This window comes from Pristis pectinata, chromosome 7 (genome assembly GCF_009764475.1).
Source record: "Pristis pectinata isolate sPriPec2 chromosome 7, sPriPec2.1.pri, whole genome shotgun sequence".
Taxonomy (NCBI): domain Eukaryota; kingdom Metazoa; phylum Chordata; class Chondrichthyes; order Rhinopristiformes; family Pristidae; genus Pristis; species Pristis pectinata.
In genome coordinates this window covers 53,045,082-53,067,948 of record NC_067411.1, presented here as the reverse complement: position 1 = coordinate 53,067,948, position 22,867 = coordinate 53,045,082, and the positions used below count along the sequence as shown (strand labels likewise).

Here is a 22,867-nt window from a genome sequence, read left to right as displayed (position 1 = left end):
ACCTTATGCCTTTTGGAAATCAGGTCATCTTTTACTCACTTAGCTATTCACAGTAACAGAAATTTTGACCAGGGGTGCCCAAACTTTTGCATGCCACTATATGTGTGTGTAATATATGTATATTTTTATATATATATATGTGTGTGTGTGTGTGTGTGTGTGTGTGTGTGTGTGTGTGTAAATATATATAATATATTACACATACATATAGTCAATGGATATATAGGATATATAGTCAATGGATACAGCAGGATATAGATCAGCTGGAAATTTGAGTGGAGAAATGGCAGATGGAGCTTAATCTGGACAAATGTGAGTTGTTGCAGTTTAGGAAGTCAAAAGCGAGGAAAGTATAGAGTAATGCTACTCGGGAGGGTTTAAACTAGAGGTGTGGGGGAAGTGGGACCCTGAACAGTAGAGTGCCTGATGAGAAATCGGGATAATACTGAAGCCAGTAAGAGCACGTATAGTCGTCAGGATAGACAGGAGCACAGTAAATGGGGGGGAAAGACCATTGGTTTAAATTGCATTTATTTCAATGCAAGAGGCTTAACAAGTAAAGCAGATGAACTCAGGGCATGGATTGGCTCTGGGGACTGGGATATCATAGCCATAACAGTAACATGGCTGAAGGAAGGGTGGGACTGGCAGCTCAATGTTCCAGGATACAGATGATGCAGATGTGACAGAGGTGCAGGTAAGAGGAGGGGGAGTTGCCTTCTTGGTGAAAGAGGACATGACAATGGTCCTTAGGATAATCTTGGGGGATCGATCATCCAGTGAGGCCATATGGGTAGAACTTAGAAATAGGAAGGGAATGGTCACTCTGATGGGATTGTATTATTGGCCCCCCAAAGACTCAGCAGGAATTAGAGGAGCAGATATACAGAGAGATTGCAGCTAGTTGTAAACGTAATAGGGTAGTATTAGTGGGAGATTTTAATCTCCTTAATATAGACTGGGCCAACCCTCGTATAAAAGACTTGGACAGAGTGCAATTTATGAAATGTATCTAAGAAAGCTTCCTTTATCAGTATATAGATGGACCTACTAGAGAGTGTGCGATACTGGACCTTCTCCTGGGGAATGAGTTAGGGCACGTGGCAAAAGTGTCGACGAGCTCTTTGGAACCAGTGACCATAATTCTATTAGTTATGGAGAAGGATACGACCGTTTCATAGGTTAGGGTCCTGAACTGGGGCAGAGCATATTTTGGAGCCATTAGGCAGGATCTTGCAGAGTTTGATTGGGTGAGATTGTTAGCAGGGAAAGGAGTGTCTGCCAAATGGGAAGCTTTTAAAAGTGTGATGTCAAGAATTCAGGACCTGAATGTTGCTTTTGGGGTGAAGGGCAAGGCTGGCAGGTTTCGGGAACCCTGGTTGACGAGAGATATTGAGGCTCTGGTTAAGAAGAATAGGGAGGCATACACTGCGCATAAGCAATTGGGAACCAGTGACTCTCTTAATGACTCCAAGAAGTGTAGGAGGGCACTTAGAAGTTAGGAGGGCAAAATGAAGATATGAGAAGGATCTGACAGGCAAGGTTAGGCAAAATCCCAAGAGTTCTATGGGTATATTAAGAGTAAAAGGGTGGTCAGGGAGAGAAATAGGTCCCCATAAAGATCAGCATGGCTGTCTGTGTGTGGAGCCAAAGGAAATGGGAGAGATTTTAATGAGTATTTCTCATCAATTTTTACTGTGGAGAAAACGATGGAGGTTAAGGAAATAAGGGAAATGAGTGGTGATGTCTTGGGCTACATATGACTTAGCAGGGAGGAGGCATTGGAGGCCTCACTAAGGTGGATTCTCAGACCTTCTGAGGCCCATGCACAGATTTTTGCTGTATCTCTGGCCACAGGTGAGGTTCTGGAGGACTGGAGAATGGCTAAAAGGTACCCTTTGTTTAAAAGGGTAGCAAAAACAAGCCAGAAAACTACAGGCCAGTGAGTCTGACAGTGGTGGTGGGTAAATTCTTGGAGGGGATTCTGGGGGACAGGATCTACCAACTTTTGGAGAGACAGGGTCTGATTCAGGACAGTCAACAGGGCTTTGTGCATGGGAAGTAGTGTCTGCCAAATCTTTTAGTTCTTCGAGGAGGTAATCAAGAGGGTACGTGAGGGTAGGGAAGTGGATATTGTCTATTTGGACTTCAGAAAGGCCTTTGACAATGTACTTTATGGCAGGCTAGTCTGGAAGATTTGAATCAATGAGATCCAGGGGGAAATAGCTGATTGTACTCATTGGCTCAGCGCTATGAAGCAGAGGGTGATGGTTGAGGGTTGTTTCTCGGACTGGAGGCCTGTGTCTAATGGTGTGCCACAGGAGTCACTGCTGGGACCTTTGTTGTTTGTAATTGATATAAATGATTTGGATGTAAGTATACAAGGCACGATTAATAAGTCTGTGGACGATATTAATAGCTGGTGTTGTAGGCATTGCAGAAGTTTAAGAAAAATTACAGGGGGATCTTGTTCATCTAGGTATGTGGGCTGAGGATTGGCAAATGGCTTTCAGTCCAGATAAATATGAGGTATTACATTTTGGGAGATCAAACCAGGGTCAGACTTAGACAGTGAATGGTAGGGTCCTGTGGAGTGTTATGGAACAGAGGGAGCTTGAAGTGCAAATGCATAGTTTGCTGAAAGTGACATCTCAGTTAGACAGGGTAGTGAAGGCGGCTTTTGGCACTCTAGCCTTCATCAGTCAGGGCACTGAGTACAGGAGTTGGGAAGTTATGTTGCATTATTTGAGACGTTGGTGAGACCTCACTTGGAGTATTGTGTACAGTTTTAGTCACCCTATTAGAGGAAAGATGTTATTAAACTGGAAAGAGTGCAGAAAAGATTTACCAGGATGTTGCCTGGACTTAGGGGCTTGAGTTACAAGGAAAGGTTGTGTAGACTCGGGCTTTATTCCCTGGAACCTAGGAAATTGAGGGGTAACCTGATAGAGGTTATAAGATCATGAGGGGCATTGACAGGGTGAAAGCATGTGGTCTTTTTCCCAGGGAGGAGGAGGTAAAAACAAGAGGGCGTAGGTTTAAGATTCGAGGCGAGAGATTTAAGTGGGACATTTGGGGCAGCTTCTTCACGCAAAGCATGGTGCATATTCGGAGTGAGCTGCCAGAAATAGTGGTTGAGTTGGGCACGTTAGCAATGTTTAAAAACCATCTCAATAAGTACATAGATAGGAGAGGTTTAGAGGGCTATAGGCCAAATGCGTGCTGATGGGATTAGTTCAATGAACACAGAATGCTGAAGGAACTCAGCAGGTCAGGCAGCATCTATGGAGGGAAATGAGCAGTCGACGTTTCAGGCTAAGACCCTTCATCAGGACTGGAACGCCAGAATAAAAGGGAAGGGGGAGGAAGAACAGCTCGAGCTAGCAGAGGGGGAAGGTAGGTAGGTGGGGGACAGGGGTGAACCAGAATGATGTGAGAAGCTGGGAGGTGATAGGTGGAAGTTTTTTCCAGGTGAGATGACTAGTTTGCTGGCAATACAGGTAGGCATGGATGAGCTGGGCCGAAGGGCCTGCTTCCATGCTGTGAGACTCTATGACTCTATAATTGTTAGGACCCTTAAGAGCATTGATATACAGAGGGATCAAGAGTGTAAGTCTCACCACAAGTGCATAGGGTGGTAAAGAAGGTGTACAGCCTGCTTGCCTTCATTGATTTGCATATTGAGTATAAGAGTCGGGAAGTCATGCTGCAGTTGTATAAAACTTTAGTTAGCCCAACTTTGTGTAGTTCTGGTTGCCAAACTGCAGGAAAGAAGTGGATGCTTTGGAGAGGATATGGAAGAGGTTCACCAAGATGTTCCCTTGATTTTTGACTATTAGTATTAAAGAGAGGTTGGGCAAACTTGGATTGTATTCTCTTGAGGTCGAGGGCGACGTGATAGTAAAATTATGAGAGGCTTAGATAGGGTAGTTGGAGTCTTTTTCCAAGGGTAGAACTGTCTTTGGTTTAAGGTGAGAGAGAGAAATTTTAAAGGAGATGTGTGATGCAAGTGTTTTGTTTTACACAGACTGATAGATATCTGGAATGTGTTGCCAGGGTATGTGGTAGAAGTAGATACTACAGCAATGTTTAAGACGAATTTGGAATCGGGCACATGAACAGGGAGATACGAGCATGTGCAAGCAGGTGGGATTAGTAAGATTGGCATTATGATCGGCGCAGACATGGTGGGCCGATGGGCTAATTCCTATGTGCTCTGAGAAACATTCAGATCAAGTCAGGTGGCACGTTCTTTTGCTGAAGGATTCCAGTGAATTAGTTCTTTTTAAAGTAGGTTTGATAGAACTCTGGATCATCATCTGCTGCTTGCTCTCAATTAACCAGATTTATTGAACTTTCTTCTTCAGTTTACCTTAATGGAACTTTAACCTGCTGCCCCTGGATTGGACATCCTGTTCTGTGACTTGTAGCTTAGCATATTTGTTTGAGAAATTTTTAAAACTTTGCAAGAATTTTGCTGTTTTTCTTTTAACTCACTATGCTAAGATTAGGAAATTATCTTCGAGTTATTTATGTTACAGGACCACATCGTCAGATTCTGGACAAGTCCTACTTTCTTGGACTGCTTAGGTGAGTGTATAAAGGTTCTTAATTAATGTAACGTCAGACCATAACCATACTGTTCAAGCTCCACCACACGTTCTGCAGACTGACTGACCCCACCCTTGTCAACATTCCTTTTTAGTTTCATCCACAGCTTCAAAATCCCATATTTTATCGATCGTGGAGGTTTTTCCCTTCTATTTCCAAATATTACCATTTTTCTTCCATGTGCTCCAGCTTATCAAAATCCTGCTAGGTATCACTATTGTAAATCTCTTCCATTTTTGCTGACCTTCCTCGGTCCCTGTTCTGTAGTGCTTTAAATTTAACTACTCATACTTGTTTTTAAAGTCTCTCTTATGTACTCCAACAATGATCTTGGAAGATCCATTGGTATAATTCCAACTCCTTTCACCATCTGCACGTACAAGTTTCCTAACCCTTACCATTTTCCCTTCAAAAATACTAAATGCTTCACCCTACATTTCCAATCACGTTGAAATCATCAGCAGCCTTGCTTCTGGTCTCTGCAGTTTTGCTCCATGATCTTCTTCCCATTCACCCACTCCACTTATTAGAAACCTTGTTGAAACTTTCTGTCCTCCAAAACCCTTTAACTAGTTTACAATACATTACTTCATCTGTTTGTGCCGCATCTTGGAGAATTTCATTACTTTTAAAAGATGAATACAAATACAAACAAAAAGTGCTGGAAGCACTCAGCAGGTTAGCATTATCTGTGGAAAATGAAACAGTTAACATTTCAGTTCAAAGACCCTTTATTAGAGCTGGGAAAGATAGAACATAGTATGGCACTGGATAGACCATCCGGCCCATGATGTGCCAATATTGATGCCAATTTATACTAAATGTCCTCTTTCTGTGTATCATCCATATATCTCCATCATATTCATGTGTCTATCTAGAAGCCTCTTAAACTTCACCAAACTGCCTGCTTCCACTACTACCCCTGGTAACCCATTCCATGCACCTACCATTCTCTGTGTGGAAAAAAAACTTGTCCCTCACATCGCATTTTAACTTCCCCCCTCTAACCTTAAAAGCATGTCCAGTGGTGCTTGGCATTTCTGCTCTGGGGAAGAGATTCTATCTATGCCTCTCATAATTTAAAAAAAAATCCTCTATCAGGTCTCCCCTCAGCCTCCGACGCTCAAGGGAGAACCACCCAAGTTTGTCCAACCTTTCCTTCTAACTCATATCCTCTAATCCAGGCAGCATCCTGGTAAACCTTTTCTGGACCCTTTCCAGTCTCCACATCCTTTCTGTAATGGGGTGACTGGAACTGCACACAATGCTCCAAGTGCAGTCTGATAGAAGTCTATTTAGCTGCAGCATGACTTCCTTACTCTTATACTCAACACCCCTACCAATGAAGGAAAGCATGCCATACGCCTTATTTACCACCTCATCCACTTGCATTAGTCACTTTCAGTGAACTATGGATTTGAACCCCAAGATCCCTCTGTACTTCAATGCTATTAAGGGGCCTACCATTAACTCTATACTTTCTCCTTTCATTTGACCTCCCAAAGTACAATACCTCACACTTGCCCGGTTTAAACTCCATCTGCCACTTCTCTGCCCATGTCTGTAACTGTTCTACATCTACTGTATTCTTTGATAGTCCTTTACACTGTCCACAACTCCACCAATCTTGGTGCCATTCACAAACTTGCTAATCCAACCATCTACATTTTAATCCAATTCATTGATATATATCACAAACAGAGGTCCCAGCACCAATCCTTGTGGAACACCACTGGTCATGGATCTCCAGCCAGAATAACAGCCTTCCACTCTTACTCTCTGTCTTCTATGGGCAAGCCAGTTTTAAATTCAAACTTGCAATTCATCCTGGATCCCATGCACCATTATTTTCAGAATCAACCTACCATGGGGGATCTTATCAAATACCTTACTAAATTCCATGTAGATAACATCCATTGCCTTACCCTCATCAAGCACCTTTGTCACCTCCTCAAAAAAACTCAATCAAGTTTGTAAGGCATGACCTGCCCTACAAAAAGCCATGCTCACTGTCCCTAAGCAATGCCATGCCTTTTCCAAATGTGCATAAATGCTATCCCTAACTATCCTTTCCAATAGCTTCCACTGAAGTGAGGCTCACTGGCCTATAATTACTTGGATTATCCCATCTGCCTTGAACAAAGGCACAACATTTTCTACTCTCCAGTCCTCCGGGACCTCGATTGTTGCTCGTGAGAACACAAAGATTTTTGTCAAAGCCCCAGCAATCTCCTCACTTGCTTCTTTCAATATTCTGAGATGTATGCCCAGTCCCTGTGGAGCTATCCACTTCAAGTCTTTTCAGAAGTCTCATCACTATCTCCTCCTTAATTTTAAAATGTTCCAGCACGTTAGCAAACCCCAGTAGAAAACAAATTAATTTTAAATTGCAGACAGAATGGTCATGAGATGGATAGGACAGAGAGAATATCTCTGATACGTTGAGGGCAGGATTGCTGTGGGGATAAAATGTGGATTAAGTCACCTGGTTGATAAGTTAAATGAGGAAAAATAGGAAACATGAACAAGGATATGTAAAATAATATGGATGGGAAACATCAGATCCGGGATGGCACAGAGGTATGGCCAGGGCATAGAAGACAACGAGTTGCAATACACAGGTATTTTTCAAGTTGGAAGGTCTTTTACAGGCCAGAAGAATGCAATAATGTCATTGAATCATAGAATCATACAGCAGGGAAATGGATCCTCTAGTCCACCATGGTCTTGCCAACCATCAAATAGCCACCTAGTCTAATCCCATTTTCTGGTATTTGGGTCATAGCCTTCTATGTCTTGAAGTATTTATTTTAATGCAAGGAATTTGATTAGTAAGGCAGATTCTAGTCAGATCGTATGTATGACTTAAATGCTCCTCGAGGTACGACTGAAATGTGGTTAGACTACCTACCGCCACCACCTACTCCTCCAGATCTGTTCCAGATTTTAATCACCTGGGTGAAAAAGTTATTCCTGACATTCTCTCTAAACCTCTTATCATCAGTTTCTCATTTTAGACTTCACTGCTATTGGAAATAGTTTCCTCCCACCTAACCTGTCTGTGCACCTCAGAATTGGCTTGCCCATAGAATACAGAGGATAGTGGTCGATGGGTCTTAGTCCAGCTGGAGGTGTATGACTAGTAGTGTTCTGCAGGGATCCGTACTGGGACCTTTGCTGTTTGTGATATATATAAATGACTTGAATGAAAACTAAAATTGGTACATTGGTTTATTATTGTCACGTGTATACAGTTACAGTGAAACTTTTGTTCTGCATGCCATCCATACAGATCATTTCATCACATCAGTACATTGAGGTAGTTGGAGGGAAGAGAATAACAGAATGTAAGTAAAGTGTTACAGTTATAGAAGTGTGGTGCAGGCAGACAACGAAGTGCAAGGCCATAATGAGGTAGATTGTGAGGTTAAGAGTCCATCTTATTGTACAAGGGGACCATTTAATAGTCTTATATCAGTGGGAAAAAGTGGTCCTTGGGCCTGGTAGTATGTATTTTCAGGCATTTGTATCTTTGGCCTGATTGGGGGGAGGGAGAAGAGGGAATGTCTGGGGTGGGAGAGTGGGTTAGTAAGTTTGCATATGCCTTAAAGATTGGTGGCATTGTGGATAGTGTAGAATATTGCCAAAGGCCACAGCGAGATCAATTGCACAACAAAGATATGGGCAGAGACATGGTAGATGGAATTTAATCCAGGCAAGTGTGAGATGTTGCACTTTGGGAGATCAAATGTGAAGGGAACGTACACAGTTAATGGTAGGACCCTTAATAGTGTTGGTATACAGAGGGACCTTGGGGTCCAAGTCCATGGCTCCCTGAAAGTAGCTGCATAAGTTGATAAGGTAGTAATGAATGCCAATGGCATGCTTGCCTTTATTAGTCATTGAGTTCAGGAGTCAGGAAGTTATGTTGCAACTTTATAAACTGCAACATAACTGCATTTAAGCTGCATCTGGAGTATTGCATTCATTTCTGGTTACTCCATTACAGGATGAATTTGCATGAAAAATTATTAATGTTGAATTATTTCAGGCCCTTGGTCTATGTGCACTACAGTAAAACTCTGATAATCCACTATCCAATATTCAGAAATCTTGATGGTTTGACACCTTTGAACTTACTGGGTCCTTTGTTCTTGTTCTCCCCTTAAGTTTCCTAGGCCCCCAATACATGTGCTCTCTTTAAACTTACTGGGTTCACTGTAAAATGTGTTATGCTACTGTGTAACATTTTAAAAAGTGAATTGATAGGATATTGGGGTCTTAATAGAAATATCATCCAATAGACAGAGTTGACCTATATCTGGAAAAATGTAGAGGAAACAGATTCAGTCATAATCATGAGGTGGAAATTGGGTAAAACAGAGAAAGAAAGAGAGATGAGTGATTGGACAAGTCTTGTCAAGAGCTTGCTGTGGCCTTGGTTCCATAAGACCATAAGACATTGGAACAGAATTAGGCCAGTCGAGTATGCTTTGCCATTCAATCATGGTGTTTTCTGTCAGCCCCATTCTCCCGCCTTCTCCCTGTACCCTTAGCCCCTAGTGATCAAGAATTTATCAATCACTGCCATAAATACACCCAATGACTTGGCCTCCACCACCTTCTGACAGAAACATACCTTTGCTCATTGCGGCCAAAAAGTTCTATTTTAACTTCATCAGTCCCCAGGACTTGTTTCCAAATGCATCAGGCTTGTTTAGGTGTTCCTTTGCAAACTTCTGACACTGAATTTTGTGGTGAGGACACAGGAAAGTTTGGAGAAAAAAGGGTGCAGAATTTCATGAAAAGAACACCTCTCCAACTGTTAAGCACGGGGTGGATCGATCATGCTTTGGGCTTGTGTGGGCTTAGCCAGTGGCATGGGGAACATTTCACTGGTAGAGGGAAGAATGAATTCAATTAAATACCAGCAAATTCTGGAGGCAAACATCACACTGTCTGTAAAAAAGCTGAAGATGAAAAGAGGATGGCTTCTACAACAGGATAACAATCCTAAACACCTCAAAATCCAAAATGGACTACCTCAAGAGGCACAAGCTGAGAGTTTTGCCATGGCCCTCACAGTCCCCGACCTAAACATCATCGAAAATATGTGGATCGACCTCAAAAGAGCAGTGCATGCAAGACGGCCGAAGAATCTCACAGAACTAGCAGCCTTTTGCAAGGAAGAATGGGCGAAAATCCCCCAAACAAGAACTGAAAGACTCTTAGCTGGCTACAGAAAGCGTTTACAAGCTGTGATACTTGCCAAAGGGGATGTTACTAAGTACTGACCATGCAGGGTGCCCAAATATTTGCTTTGGGCCCTTTTCCTTATTTGTTATTTTGAAACTGTAAAAGATGGAAATAAAAAAGTAATCTTGCTTAAAATATTAAAGAAATGTGTCATCTTTATGCCTTTTGGAAATCAGGTCATCTTTTACTCACTTAACTATTCACAGTAACAGAAATTTTGACCAGGGGTGCCCAAACTTTTGCATGCCACTGTACATTTGACTTCTGTATTATCGACTCAAGCTGCAAGTTAACCTTACGGGAATCCTGAATGTGGACTCCCAAGTCCCTTTGCACCTCTGATTTCTGAACTCTCTCCCTATTTAGAAAATAGTCTTCACTTTTATTCTTCCTACCAAAGTGCATTACCTCACACTCTCCTACGCTGTATTCCATCTGCCACTTCTTTGCCCACTCTCCCAACCCGTCCAACTCCTTTTGCAGACTCCCTGGCTCCATGACGTCCCTCCACCTATCTTGGTATCATCTGTGAACTTGGTCACAACGCCATTAGTTCCTTCATCCAGATCATTAATGTATAAAGTGAAATGTTGAGGTCCCAACACTGACCCATGCGGAATTCCACTAGTCACTGGCAGCCATCCAGGAAAGGACCCCATTATCCACACTCTCTGACTTCTGCCAGTCAGTCAGTCTTCTCTCCATGCTAGCACCTTGCCTTGAATACTATGGAGTGTTACCTTGTTTAGCAATCTTGTGCGTGACACCTTGTTAAAGGCCTTCTGAAAATCCATGTAACACCCACTGACTCAAGTAAGTAACATCCACTGGCTCCTTTGTCTAACCTGCTTGTTACCTCCTCAAAGAATTCCAACAGATTTGTCAGGCAAGATCTCCCCTTTACGAAACAGTGCTGACTTCGCACTATTTTATGATGTAACTCCAAGTACTCCAAAATTTCATCTTCAATAATGGACTCTAAAATCTTACCAACCACTGAGGTCAGACTTATCATCCTATAATTTCCTGTCTTTTGCCTCCCCTCTTAAACAGGCGTTTCACATTTGCGATTTTCCAGCCCTCTGGAACCCTCCCTGACTCCAGTGATACTAATGCCTTCACAGTCTCTTTCAGAACTCTGATGTGTAGTCCATTTGGTCCAGGTGATTTATCTACCTTCAGGCCTTTCAGCTTCCCCAGCAGCTTCTCCTTAATTATGGCCGCTACATTCACCTCTGCCCCCGACCTTTGAATTTCCGGCATGTTACTGGTGTCTTCCACTGTGAAGACTGGCGCAAAGTACTTATTTAGTTCTGCCTTTTCTCCCTTCCCCATTAGTACTTCTCCAGCGTCATTTTCAAACAGTCCAATGTCCACCATAGCCTCTCTCGTACTCTATGCATCTAAACAAAACTTTTGAAATCTCCTTTTGTATTATTGGCTAGTTTACCCTCTTATTTCATCTTCTCCTCCCTTATAGTTTTTCTAGTTGTCTTCTGTTGGTTTTTAAAGACTTCCCAATCCTCTGGCTTCCCACTAATCTTCTCCATATTATATGCCTTCTCTTTTGTTTTTATGCTGCCCCTGACTTCCTTTGTCAGCCATGGTTGCCACATCCTCCTCCCCTTAGTGTGCTTGTTCCTTGGGATGAAATTCTGCTGTGTCTCTCGAATTACTCGTAGAAACTCCTGCCATTGTTGCTCTGATATCATCCCTGTTAGGGTCCCCTTCCAATGAACTCTGGTCGGCTCCTCTCTAATGCCTCTGTAGTTACCTTTACTCAACTATAATATCGTTACATCAGATTTCAGCTTCTCTCTCTCAGACTGCAGGGTGAATTCTATCATATTATGGTCACTGCCTCCCAAGGATTCCTTCAACTTAAGCTCCCTGATCAAGTCTACCTCATTACACAACACCAAATCCAGAATTGCCTGATCCCTAGTTGGCTCTACCACAAGATGTTCTTAAAAAGCCATCTCATGGACATTCCACAAATTCCTTTTCTTACGGTCTACTACCAACCTGATTTTCTCAGTCTACCTGCATATTGAAGTCCCCAGTGATCACTGTAACAATGCCTTTCTCACATGCCTTTTCTATCTCCTGGTGTATTTTGTACCCCACATCCTGATTAGTATTCAGAGACCTGTACATAACTTCCATCTGGGTCTTTTTACTTCTGCAGTTCCTCAGCTTTATCCACAAAGATTCTACATCTTCTGATCCTATATTGCTCCTTGCTATTGATTTAATTTCATTTTGTACCAACAGGACCACCCCTTCCCCTCTGCCACCTGCCTGTCTTTTCAATAGGATGTGTATCCTTAGGTGGTTAGCTCCCAGCTTTTCAGTCATGTCTCTGTGATGCCCATGACATCATACTTGCCAATTCTGATCTGTGCTGTAAGCTCATTTACCTTGTTATCTATACTCCGCACATTCAAAAGCAAAATCCTTAGTTCTGTATTTACTGACTTCCTTCTCAAAGTTGTCTGTGTTGCCTGAAGTTAGATCCCTCCCCCCTCCCCCACCCCTTCACAGTTTAAGCCCTATCTATAGCCATAGTTATGCAGTGTACCAGGTCTCTGGTCACAGCATGATTTTAGTGGAGCCCATCCCTTCAGAACAGCTCCCTCCTTCCCCAGTAATGGTGCCAATGTCCAACAAATTCAAACCCACTTCTCCCACACCAATCTTTGAGCCACACGTTTACCTCTTTAATCTTGTTGACTTTGTGCCAATTAGTGCATGGCTCATGTAAGTAACATAGCGATCATTAGCATTTTGTTCTGCTTTTTAATTTAGTTCCTAGCTGCTGATATTCCTTCAGCAGAACCTCTTTCTTTGTTCTACCAATATCGTTGGTACCCACATAGACCATGATAACTGTATCTTTGCATAGAACCATAGAACAATACAGCACAATACAGGCCCTTCAGCCTACCATGTTGTGCCGACCTTTAAACCATGCCTAAGACTATCTAACCCCTTCCTCCCACATATCCCTCTATTTTAAATTCCTCCATATGCTTATCTAACAATCTCTTGAACTTGACCAATGTACCAGCCTCCACCACCACCCCAGGCAGCGCATTCCATGCACCAACCACTCTCTGGGTGAAAAACCTCCCTCTGATATCTCCCTTGAACTTCCCACCCATTACCTTAAAGCCATGCCCTCTTGGATTGAGCATTGGTGCCCTGGAAAAGAGGCGCTGGCTGTCCACTCTATCTATTCCTTTTAATATTTTGTCTACCTCTATCATGTCTCCCCTCATCCACCTTCTCTCCAATGAGTAAAGCCCCAGCTCCCTTAGTCTCTCCTCATAATCCATACTCTCCAAACCAGGCAGCATCCTGGTAAATCTCCTCTGCACCCTTTCCAATGCTTCCACATCCTTCCTATAAGGAGGCAACCAGAATTGGACACAGTACTCCAAGTGTGGTCTAACTGGAGTTTTGTAGAGCTGCATCATTACCTCATGGCTCTTAAACTCGATCCCACGACTTATGAAAGCTAACATCCCATAAGCTTCCTTAACTACACTATCCACCTGTGAGGCAACTTTCAGTGATCTGTGGATATCTGCTCCTCCACACTCCCTAGAATCCTGCCTTTAACCTTGTACTCCGCCTTGGAGTTAGTCCTTCCAAAGTGTACCACCTCACAATTCTCCGGATTGAACTCCATCTGCCACTTCTCAGCCCAGCTCTGCATCCTATCAATATCCCTCTGTAAGCTTCGACAGCCCTCCGCACTATCCACAACACCACCGGCCTTTGTGTCGTCTGCAAACTTGCTAACCCACCCTCCCACCCCCTCATCCAAGTCATTAATAAATGTCACAAAAAGTAGAGGTCTCAGAACCGATCCTTGTGGGACACCTCTCATCACAGCCCTCCAATCTGAATGCACTCCCTCCACCACAACCCTCTGCCTTCTACAGGCAAACCAATTCTGAATCCACACTGCCAAGCCTCCCTGGATCCCTTGCCCTCTGACCTTCTGAAGAAGCCTACCATGTGGAACCTTGTCAAACGCCTTACTAAAATCCATGTAGACCACATCTACTGCACTACCCTCGTCAATCTTCCTGGTCACCTCCTCAAAGAACCCTATCAGGCTTGTGAGGCAAAATCTTCCCTTCACAAAGCCATGCTGGCTGTCCCTAATCAGTCCATGATTCTCCAAATGCTCATAGATCCTATCTCTTACAATCCTTTCCAACAGCTTGCCCACCACAGATGTAAGGCTCACTGGTCTGTAATTCCCTGGACTATCCCTATTACCTTTTTTGAATAAGGGAACAATATTTGACACCCTCCAATCCTCCGGTACCATTCCCGTGGACGACGGGGACTCAAAGATCCTAGCCAATGGTTCAGCAATCTCCTCCCTCGCCTCGCAGAGCAGCCTGGGGAATATCCTGTCAGGACCCGAGGACTTATCTGTCCTAATATTTTCTAACAGCTCCAACACATCCTCTCTCTTGATATCTACATGCTCCAGAACATTAACCTTACCAACACTGTCCTCAGCATCATCATGGCCCCTCTCCTTGGTGAATATTGAAGAGAAGTAATCATTGACAACCTCTCCCACTTCCACAGGTTCCAGGCACATCCTCCCACCTTTGCCTCTAATCGGACTTACCTTTACTCTCGTCATCCTTCTTCTCTTCACGTATGAGGAAAAAGCTTTGGGATTCTCCTTAACCCTACTCGCCAAAGCCTTTTCATGTCCCCTTCTTGCTCTCCTTAGCCCCTTCTTAAGTTCCTTCCTTGCTACTCTATATTTCTCATGAGCCCTTCTGATCCATGCTGCCTTCTTCTTCCTAACGAGTTGTTCCACCTCTCTTGTCACCCATGGTTCCTTCACCCTGCCATTCTTTCTCTGCCTCACTGGGACAAATTTATCCCTAACATCCTGCAAGAGATCCCTGAACATCGACCACATCTCCATAGTACATTTCCCTTCAAAAATGTCATCCCAATTTATACTCTCAAGTTCTCGCCTTATAGCCTCCTAATTTGCTCTTCCCCAATTAAATATCTTCCTGTCCTCTCTGCTCCAGTCCTTGTCCATGACAATGCTAAAGGTTATTGAGCGGTGGTCATTGTCCCCCAAATGCACACCCACTGAGAGATCTGTCACCTGACCTGCTTCATTACCTAATACTAGATCTAATATGGCATTCCCTCTAGTTGGCCTGTCAACATACTGTGACAGGAATCCGTCCTGGACACACTTAACAAACTCTGCCCCATCTAAACCTTTGGCACTAAGCAGGTGCCAATCAATATTTGGCAAGTTGAAGTCTCCCATGATAAAAACCCTGTTATTCTTGCCTCTTTCCAAAATCTGCCTCCTAATCTGCTCCTCAGTATCCCTACTGCTACCGGAGGGCCCATAGAATACTCCCAGTAGAGTAACTGCTCCTTTCTTGTTCCTAACTTCCACCCATACTGACTCTAGAGAGGATCCTTCTACATTATCCACCCTTTCTGCAAGCTGTAGCAGTATCCCTGACCAGTATCGCCACCCCTCCTCCTCCCCCCCTCCCTATCCCTTTTAAAACACTGAAAATCATGAATATTCAATAACCATTCCTGCCCTGGTGACAGCCAAGTCTCTGGAAGAGCCACAATATTGTCGTCCCATGTACTCATCCAAGCTCTTAGTTCATCACCCTTATTCCTGATACTTCTTGCATTTAAGTAAATGCACTTTAGTCCATCCACCTTTCTACTTTTATACCCTAAACTCTGCTTCTCCTTCCTCAAAGCCTCTCTGCCTGTTAGATCTGACTTTTCCCCTTCCACTTCTTCCTCTGACCTAGCCCTCTGGTTTTCATCCCCCTCGCAAACTAGTTTAAACCCTCCCGAACCTCCCTAGCAAACCTGCCTGCAAGGACATTGGCCCCCCTCGGGTTCAGGTGTAACCCGTCCTCTCTGTACAGGTCCCACCTTCCCGAGAAGAGATCCCAATGATCCAGAAATCTAAAACCCTCACTCCTGCACCAACTTCTCAGCCACGCATTTAACTGCCACCTCCTCCTGTTCCTGCCTTCACTATCATGTGGCACCGGCAGCAATCCCGAGATTGCTACCCTTGAGGTCCTGTTCCTCAGTCTTCTGCCTAGCTCCCTGAACTCGCTCTTCAGGACCTCGTCCCTCTTCCTACCTATGTCGTTGGTGCCAACATGGACCACAACTTCTGGCTGTTCTCCCTCCTGCTCAAGAATGCTGTGGACCCGATCAGAGACATCCTTGACCCTGGCACCTGGGAGGCAACATACCATCCAGGATTCATGCTCACTTCCACAGAACCTCCTATCTGTTTCTCTGACTATCGAGTCCCCTATCACTACTACCTTCCTCTTCTCCTCCCCTTCTGAGCAGCAGGACTGGTCCCAGTACCAGAGACCTGGCTACCGCTGCTTGATCCCTGCAGGTCATCCCCCTCAACAGCTTCCAAAGCGGTAAACCTGTTATTGAGGGGAACAGCCTCCGGGATCCTCTGCACTATCTGCCTGTTTGTTCTCTTTTTCCTTTTCTCTCCCCTGACAATCACCCTTCTATCTACTTCCTAGACCCCAGAAGTACCTGCTCTAAGGGGGGGGGGGGGGGTGACTGTCTCCCGATGCACAGTAGCTACATAACTCTCTCCCTTCCTGATGCTTCACAGAGTTTGAAGCTGCGACTCCAGCTCATCAATTCTGAGCTGAAGTTCCTCTTCCACTCTAAATTCTTGTGCAGGCCAGATAAGATATCCTGAATCTGGACACCAGGTGGGCAATACAGTTGTCCGGGTTCTCTATCCTGGTGACAGTGTCTATTCCTCTGACTATAGTATATACAATTACAACTACATTTCTCTTTTCTGCCCCCTCTTGAATGGCACCCTGAACCACAGTGTATGGTTGGGTTGCTCATCTGTCTACAGCCCCCACTCGCGTCTACACAGCTAGAATCTCAAGCCCGTTAGACAAGTTCAAGGGCTGAGGCTCCTTCAGCACTACCTCCTGGATCCCTCTACCTGTCTCCTGAAAGACAGCACCCAGGTAATTTTCCTCCTCTCTGATGCGTCACAATGTTTGAAACTCAGATTCTAGCTCATCAACTTTGAACTGGAGTTCATCAAGTAACCAAAACTTGCTATAGATGTGGTCACCAGGAGCCACAATGGGGTCCACCTGCACCACATTATGCAGCTGCAACACATCACCTAACCCTGCATCTTGACTTTATTTAATTAGTTATATATATATTTTTTTAAATAAATATGCTTTGTTGTTATTATCTAATTAATGTTACTTAAATTATAATTATAGGACTACTAAGCAATTTAGGAAAGGGAAATTAAAGGACCTTACCCACTTTTACCTGGGCCACTTAATCAGCCTCTTCTTGCCGAAGCCTTTTGAGCCAAAGCCTGCCCACTCACACACTGCCCGCTCTGCTATATCCGGCCCCCGTGTTGTTGGCTGCTTGGTCTCCCAATTAGCCAATATAGTTGTTGCAGTGTTCTGCACCTTCTTCTGCCTTGGAAATCTCACCAATCACTTTGGTGTCATCACTTTGGACCTGCCAGGAGCCCTGGTTCCCGTGCTGCCTGTGGACTTGCCAGGCTGCCTGTTCCCTTTGCGCTCATTGAGTTCACTGGAAAATGTATTACAGTGTAACATTTAAAAAAAAGTAAATTTAAAGCGTCTTTGGGTATTAATGGAGATATCACCCAATAAACGTGTCAGTTCTGCACCACCAAAGTTTTTACTATATCTGGAAAAATGTTGTGTAAGTAGGTTCAATGGTACCCTTCAGAGGAACATTGGATATATAAATGATAAACAGTGGATTGATGAAAAATGAGGGATTAGACAAATCTGTACGAGAGCTGGCACAGACACTATGGGAATCAAGCACCTCTATTGTGTATAAGATTTTTTGAATTCATTTTTCAGTTCATTTTTGTACTGAAGCACATTTAGTGGTAAAGAAGGTGCATGATATGCTTGCCTTCATCTGTTGGGCATTGAGTAGAAGAGTCAGGAAGTCTTATTGCAGCTGTATAAAACTTTGGTTATGTCGCATTTGTGGTTGTGTGTGCATTTCGGGTCACCTCATTACACTAAGGATGTGGAGGCTTTGGAGAGGATGCAGAAGAGGTTCACTAAGATGCTGCTTGGATTAGAGAGTATCAGCTATAAGGCAAAGACAGACAAGTTGGATCGTTTCCTCTGGAGCATTGGAGGCTAAGGGGAAACCTGATAGAAGTATATAAAATTATGAGAGGCATAGATAGAGTCTTGTGTCCCAGGGTAGAAATGTCAAATATGAGAGGACATGGAGGACAAACTTTAAAGAAGATGTGTGGGGTAAGTGCTTTTACACAGAGGGTGGTAGGTGCCTGGAACACGCTGCCAGGGGTGGTGGTGGAAGCATACTATTAGTAGCTTTTAAGAGGCACTTGGACAGGCACATGAACATGCAGGGAATGGAAGGACATGGATCATGTGCAGGCAGATAGGTTTTGTTTAATTTGGCATCATGGTCGGTACAGATATTGTGGACAGAAGGGCCTGTTCCTGTGCTGTACTGTTCCATGTTCTATATGCAAGATGGAGGAATCTGGATTAAAAATATAAACTGCTTGAATAACTCAGTGGGTCAAGTAGCATCTTTGGTGGCAAAGGTGATGGTCGACATTTTGGGTTGAGACCCTGTTTCAGGACTCAGAGTGCTGCAGAGATGTTGTTTAACCCGCTGAGTTCTTCCAGCAGTTTATTTTTTTATTTCTTATTCTGTTTCTTAAAGCTCCTTGCTCTCATAATGTGACACAGGATGCTGTCTGGTATTGTTCTCACTCCTGTTCACAGAGCCTGTAATATTTCCATTAGATTTTAAAAAAAATTCAAGTTAGGTGTATACTGAATCCACATCACCCCTCTAATACTATGATTCAACTTAAACTACTATATTTGACTAAAACCAGTCAAGTCTCACAGGCAGTACAACCAGAAGTTATTTTAATAGTTTGTTCTAGGAAAAATAACATTCAAAAATTTTCATGCATTTTCACACACAACACAGTTTTCTTTAACTGCAAAGACTATCCACATATAAGTATATAAAACATTAAGAATATAAAATTATGAGAGGTATGGATAGGGTAGATGGAGTCTTTTTCTCAGGGTGGAAATGTCAAATAAAGGGCATAACTTTAAAGTGAGAGAGGGAAAGTTTTAAGAAGATTTATGAGGCATCTTTTTTTTAAACACAGAGAGCAGCTGGGTGCCTGGAATGCACTGCCAGGGGAAGTAGTGAAAGCAGATACGATAGTAACACTGAGGCATTTAGATAGTCACATGAATGGGCAGGGAATGGAGGAATACAGACCGTGTGCAGGCAGATGGGATTCTTTTGGATTGCCATAATGGGTGGCAAAGACATTGTGGTCCGAAGGGCCTATTCTTGTGCTGCACTGTTCTATGTTCACATAAACTCTTGGATTTTAATCACCACTCAGTGCTGGTGGCTTTGCAGAGGGTGCAGAAGAGCTGGTGATCACTCGAATGAGTCTGTCTCTTTCTGCTCAAGTCCATCAAATCAAGTTCCCTTGCACTGCAACTCCATACACTAGGTAAGCAATCTTTGTACCCTAAAAGCGGTCCCATTTGTTCATCTCGTTATTCGCTATACCTATGAGAGCAATGCACCATACATCATTTTACGACACCCGACATCATTTTACGGTTGTGGCTCTGCTACATTTTCTGGTGCTTACAACAGTTTAGATCCCACATGGTTCTTTGATCAGTCTTTGATGGTTTATGGAGCCTTCTTGCTTCTGATGTGCTCTTTCATTGCGTATATTGATCTGTGAGTTTGCTCTGTCTATTGATTGTCATGACCAACTTCATCAAATTTTTCAGTTCAACTTGAAATCCTGTTGGCTTCACAAAGCATTCACATGACACAGCTTTGCATTACAGAGGAAAAAAATAAATCACAATACAGACCATCCAAAGTAACAATGTGCAAACAACAACATAAACTTCAGGCTTCAATATCAATTTTTTGTTACTGGGAATTTGTCAGGTTACAGAAAATGATTTTACAGTCCATACTTCCTTGCATTCTAGCAGTTTCAGAATCTTGGATTGTAACTGTTACATGCTGATTTCATTTAGCCATTTACAGCCATAGAAGTTTTCTACCCAGGTACCATGCTTTACTTACTGCAGGGTTGGCTACAGATAAATATGAATTTCTGGATAAATATGAAATTCTATGGCACAGCACAGAAGCACTTGGCCCAAATCTGTGCGGACCATTCAACCACCCATTTATGCTTGTAGGTATTTCTAAAATAACATAAAATGTAATTATTCATGATGGAATAACTTGTGATGTTTTTGGACAGAGCCAAAATCAGTGAACTTACAACAGAAGTTAGCAAGTTGCAAAAGGAAATCGATACCTTTAACCAAGAAAATTCTGTCTATCTCTCATATGAAAAGAGGTGAGAACATAATTTCTGCATGTGTACAAATAGTATATATTAAATAAGTAGCTCAGGATTGCATTGTTTTTACATACTTTCATATTTTTTAATAGAGCTGAAGCATTGGCTATAGAAATTAAAGATCTTCAAGGGCAGCTGGCTGATTACAATATGGTGAGTGGACAAAATGTTGTTGAGAAGTACGTAGTGGTCTGTTATATCTAAGCAGTTGTAATTATTTTAAATGTGTTACAAGAATAAAAAATAATAAATTGATGTTGTTTTGTTTATGTCCCCTTGACAATAATGATGTCACTTCAGCTTTGGCTCTTTGATAACACACTTGCTTCTGAGGCCTTGGGGTAAAGCTCTGCACCAGGAGTTAAACTAGGCTGACTCATTGGGATAGTAGTAACAAGTCCTGCAGTATTAGGGATGTTGGGAGCTGTGGACACAGCACATCATGGAAACTAGCCTCCCCTCCATGGACTCTGTCTGCACTTCTCACTGCCTCAGTAAAGCAGCCAGCATAATCAAAGACCCCATCCACCCCAGACATTCTCTCTTCTCCCCCCTCCCATTGGGCAGAAGATAACAAAAGCCTGAAAGCATGTACCAGCAGGCTCAATGACAGCTTCTGTTCCACTGTTAAAAGACTATTGAACAGTTCTCTAGTATGATAAGATGGACTCGTGACCTCACAATCTACCTCGTTATGACCTTGCACCTTATTGTGTCTCTGCACTACACTGTCTCTCTAACTGTATACTTTATTCTGCACTCTGTTATTGTAGCACCTCAATGTACTGTTGTAATGAATTGATCTGTATGAACGGTATGCAAGACAAGTTTCTCACTGTACCTCAGTACATATGACAATAATAAACCAATTTTTTAATTTAATTATTAAACTGAGAGATTTTTCTGACCAAGTGACTGAAAGATCCTGTTTGGAGGGAATCCTTATTACAGTGCCAGCGACCTGTGTTCAATTCCGGCCGCTGTCTGTAAGGAGTTTGTACGTTCTCCCCGTGTCTGCGTGGGTTTCCTCCCACATTCCAAGGACGTAAGGGTTAGGAAGTTGTGGGTATACTGTGTTGGCGCCAGAAGCGTAGTGACACTTGTGGGCTGCCCCCAGAACACTCTTACGCAAAAAGATGCATTTCGCTGTGTGTTTCGATGTACATGTGACTAATAAAGATATCTATCCTTTTACCAATATTAATAAACAACAGATGATCTGATCATTATTGCAGTTGCTTGTAGGAATTCTGTGTGCACTAATTTGCTGCTAATCTTTTCAATTTTTGTTTATTAATTAGTTTTTATGATGGCTTTGAAGTGTTTTGATATATACTGTGGTGGTAAAAGGCACCATGTAAATGGAGCAACAAACACAAAAAGCTGGTGGAACTCAGCAGGTCAGGCAGCATCTATGGACCTTTCTGACCGAGACCCTTCATCGAGACTGGAATAGAAGAGGGCAGAAGCCAGAATAACAGGGTAGGGGAGGGGGAAGAGCAAGAACTGGCAGCTAATAGGCGGGTCCAGGTGAGAGGGGAAGGTAAGTAGGTGTGGGAAGGCGGGGGGTGGTGAAAGGGAATGATGTAAGAAGCTGGAGGTGATCAGTGGAAGAGGCAAAGGGCTGAAGAAGGAATCTGATAGAAGAGGATAGTAAGCCATGGAATAAAAGGAAGGAGGTGGGCATGAGTTGGCAGGGGAGGGGAAAGGGAAGGGGCCACAGGAAAGAGGAAAAACAAAGGGGTGGGGCAGAGGGGTGTGGTTACTGGAAGTTAGAGAAATCAGTGTTGATGCTGTCAGGTTGGAGACAATCAAGCTAGAATATGAGGTGATGCTCCTCCAACTTTGCACAGTTGTAGGCATTTATCCCTGCAACAGTGCAAAGTGTCACACCTGCCCCTACACCTCCTCCCTCACCACCATTTAGTTCCCTCACCACCATTCAGTGCCCTAACCAGTCTTTCCATTAAGGCAGCACTTCACATGAGAATCCATCAGGGTCATTTACTGCGACCAGTGCTCCCGGTGCAGCCTCCTCTCCATCGGTCAGACCCTATGCAGATTGGCGGACAGCTTCAAAGAGTACATTTGCTTCATCTGCTGTAACAGCCAGGATCTCCCTGTTGCCAGCCATTTTAATTCCACTTCGCATTTCCACACTGACAGGTCTTTCCACGGCCTCCTCTACTGCCACTTTGAGGCCAGACGCAGGTTGGCCAGACACCAGAGACTTCATATTCTGGCTTGGTAGTCTCCAACCTGACAGCATCACTGATTTCTCTAACTCCCGGTAACCACTCCCCTCTGTTTTCCCATTCCCCCCCTTTGTTTTCCCTCTTTCCTGTGTCCCCATCACCCCTTCTCTTTACCCTCCCCCCCACCCTCACGACTTGCCCATCTCCTTCCCTTTATTCCATGGTCTATAGTCCTCTCCTATCAGATTTCTTCTTCAGCCCTTTTCCCCTTCCA

General features: G+C 43.5%; 1 protein-coding gene across 2 annotated transcripts in view; it reads left to right on the top strand.

Moving 5' to 3' along the window:
* Positions 1-22,867, top strand: part of ift74 (intraflagellar transport 74) — a 207,746-nt gene that overhangs the window by 6,347 nt on the left and 178,532 nt on the right. The window contains exons 3-6 of one of the 2 annotated variants that reach the window (XM_052019230.1): positions 4,542-4,590; positions 19,400-19,513; positions 20,297-20,395; positions 20,491-20,551. In XM_052019230.1, coding sequence (XP_051875190.1) covers positions 4,542-4,590; positions 19,400-19,513; positions 20,297-20,395; positions 20,491-20,551 — 323 coding nt within the window. The remainder of the gene's footprint in view (positions 1-4,541; positions 4,591-19,399; positions 19,514-20,296; positions 20,396-20,490; positions 20,552-22,867) is intronic. The other variant, XM_052019231.1, reaches the window with a different exon arrangement.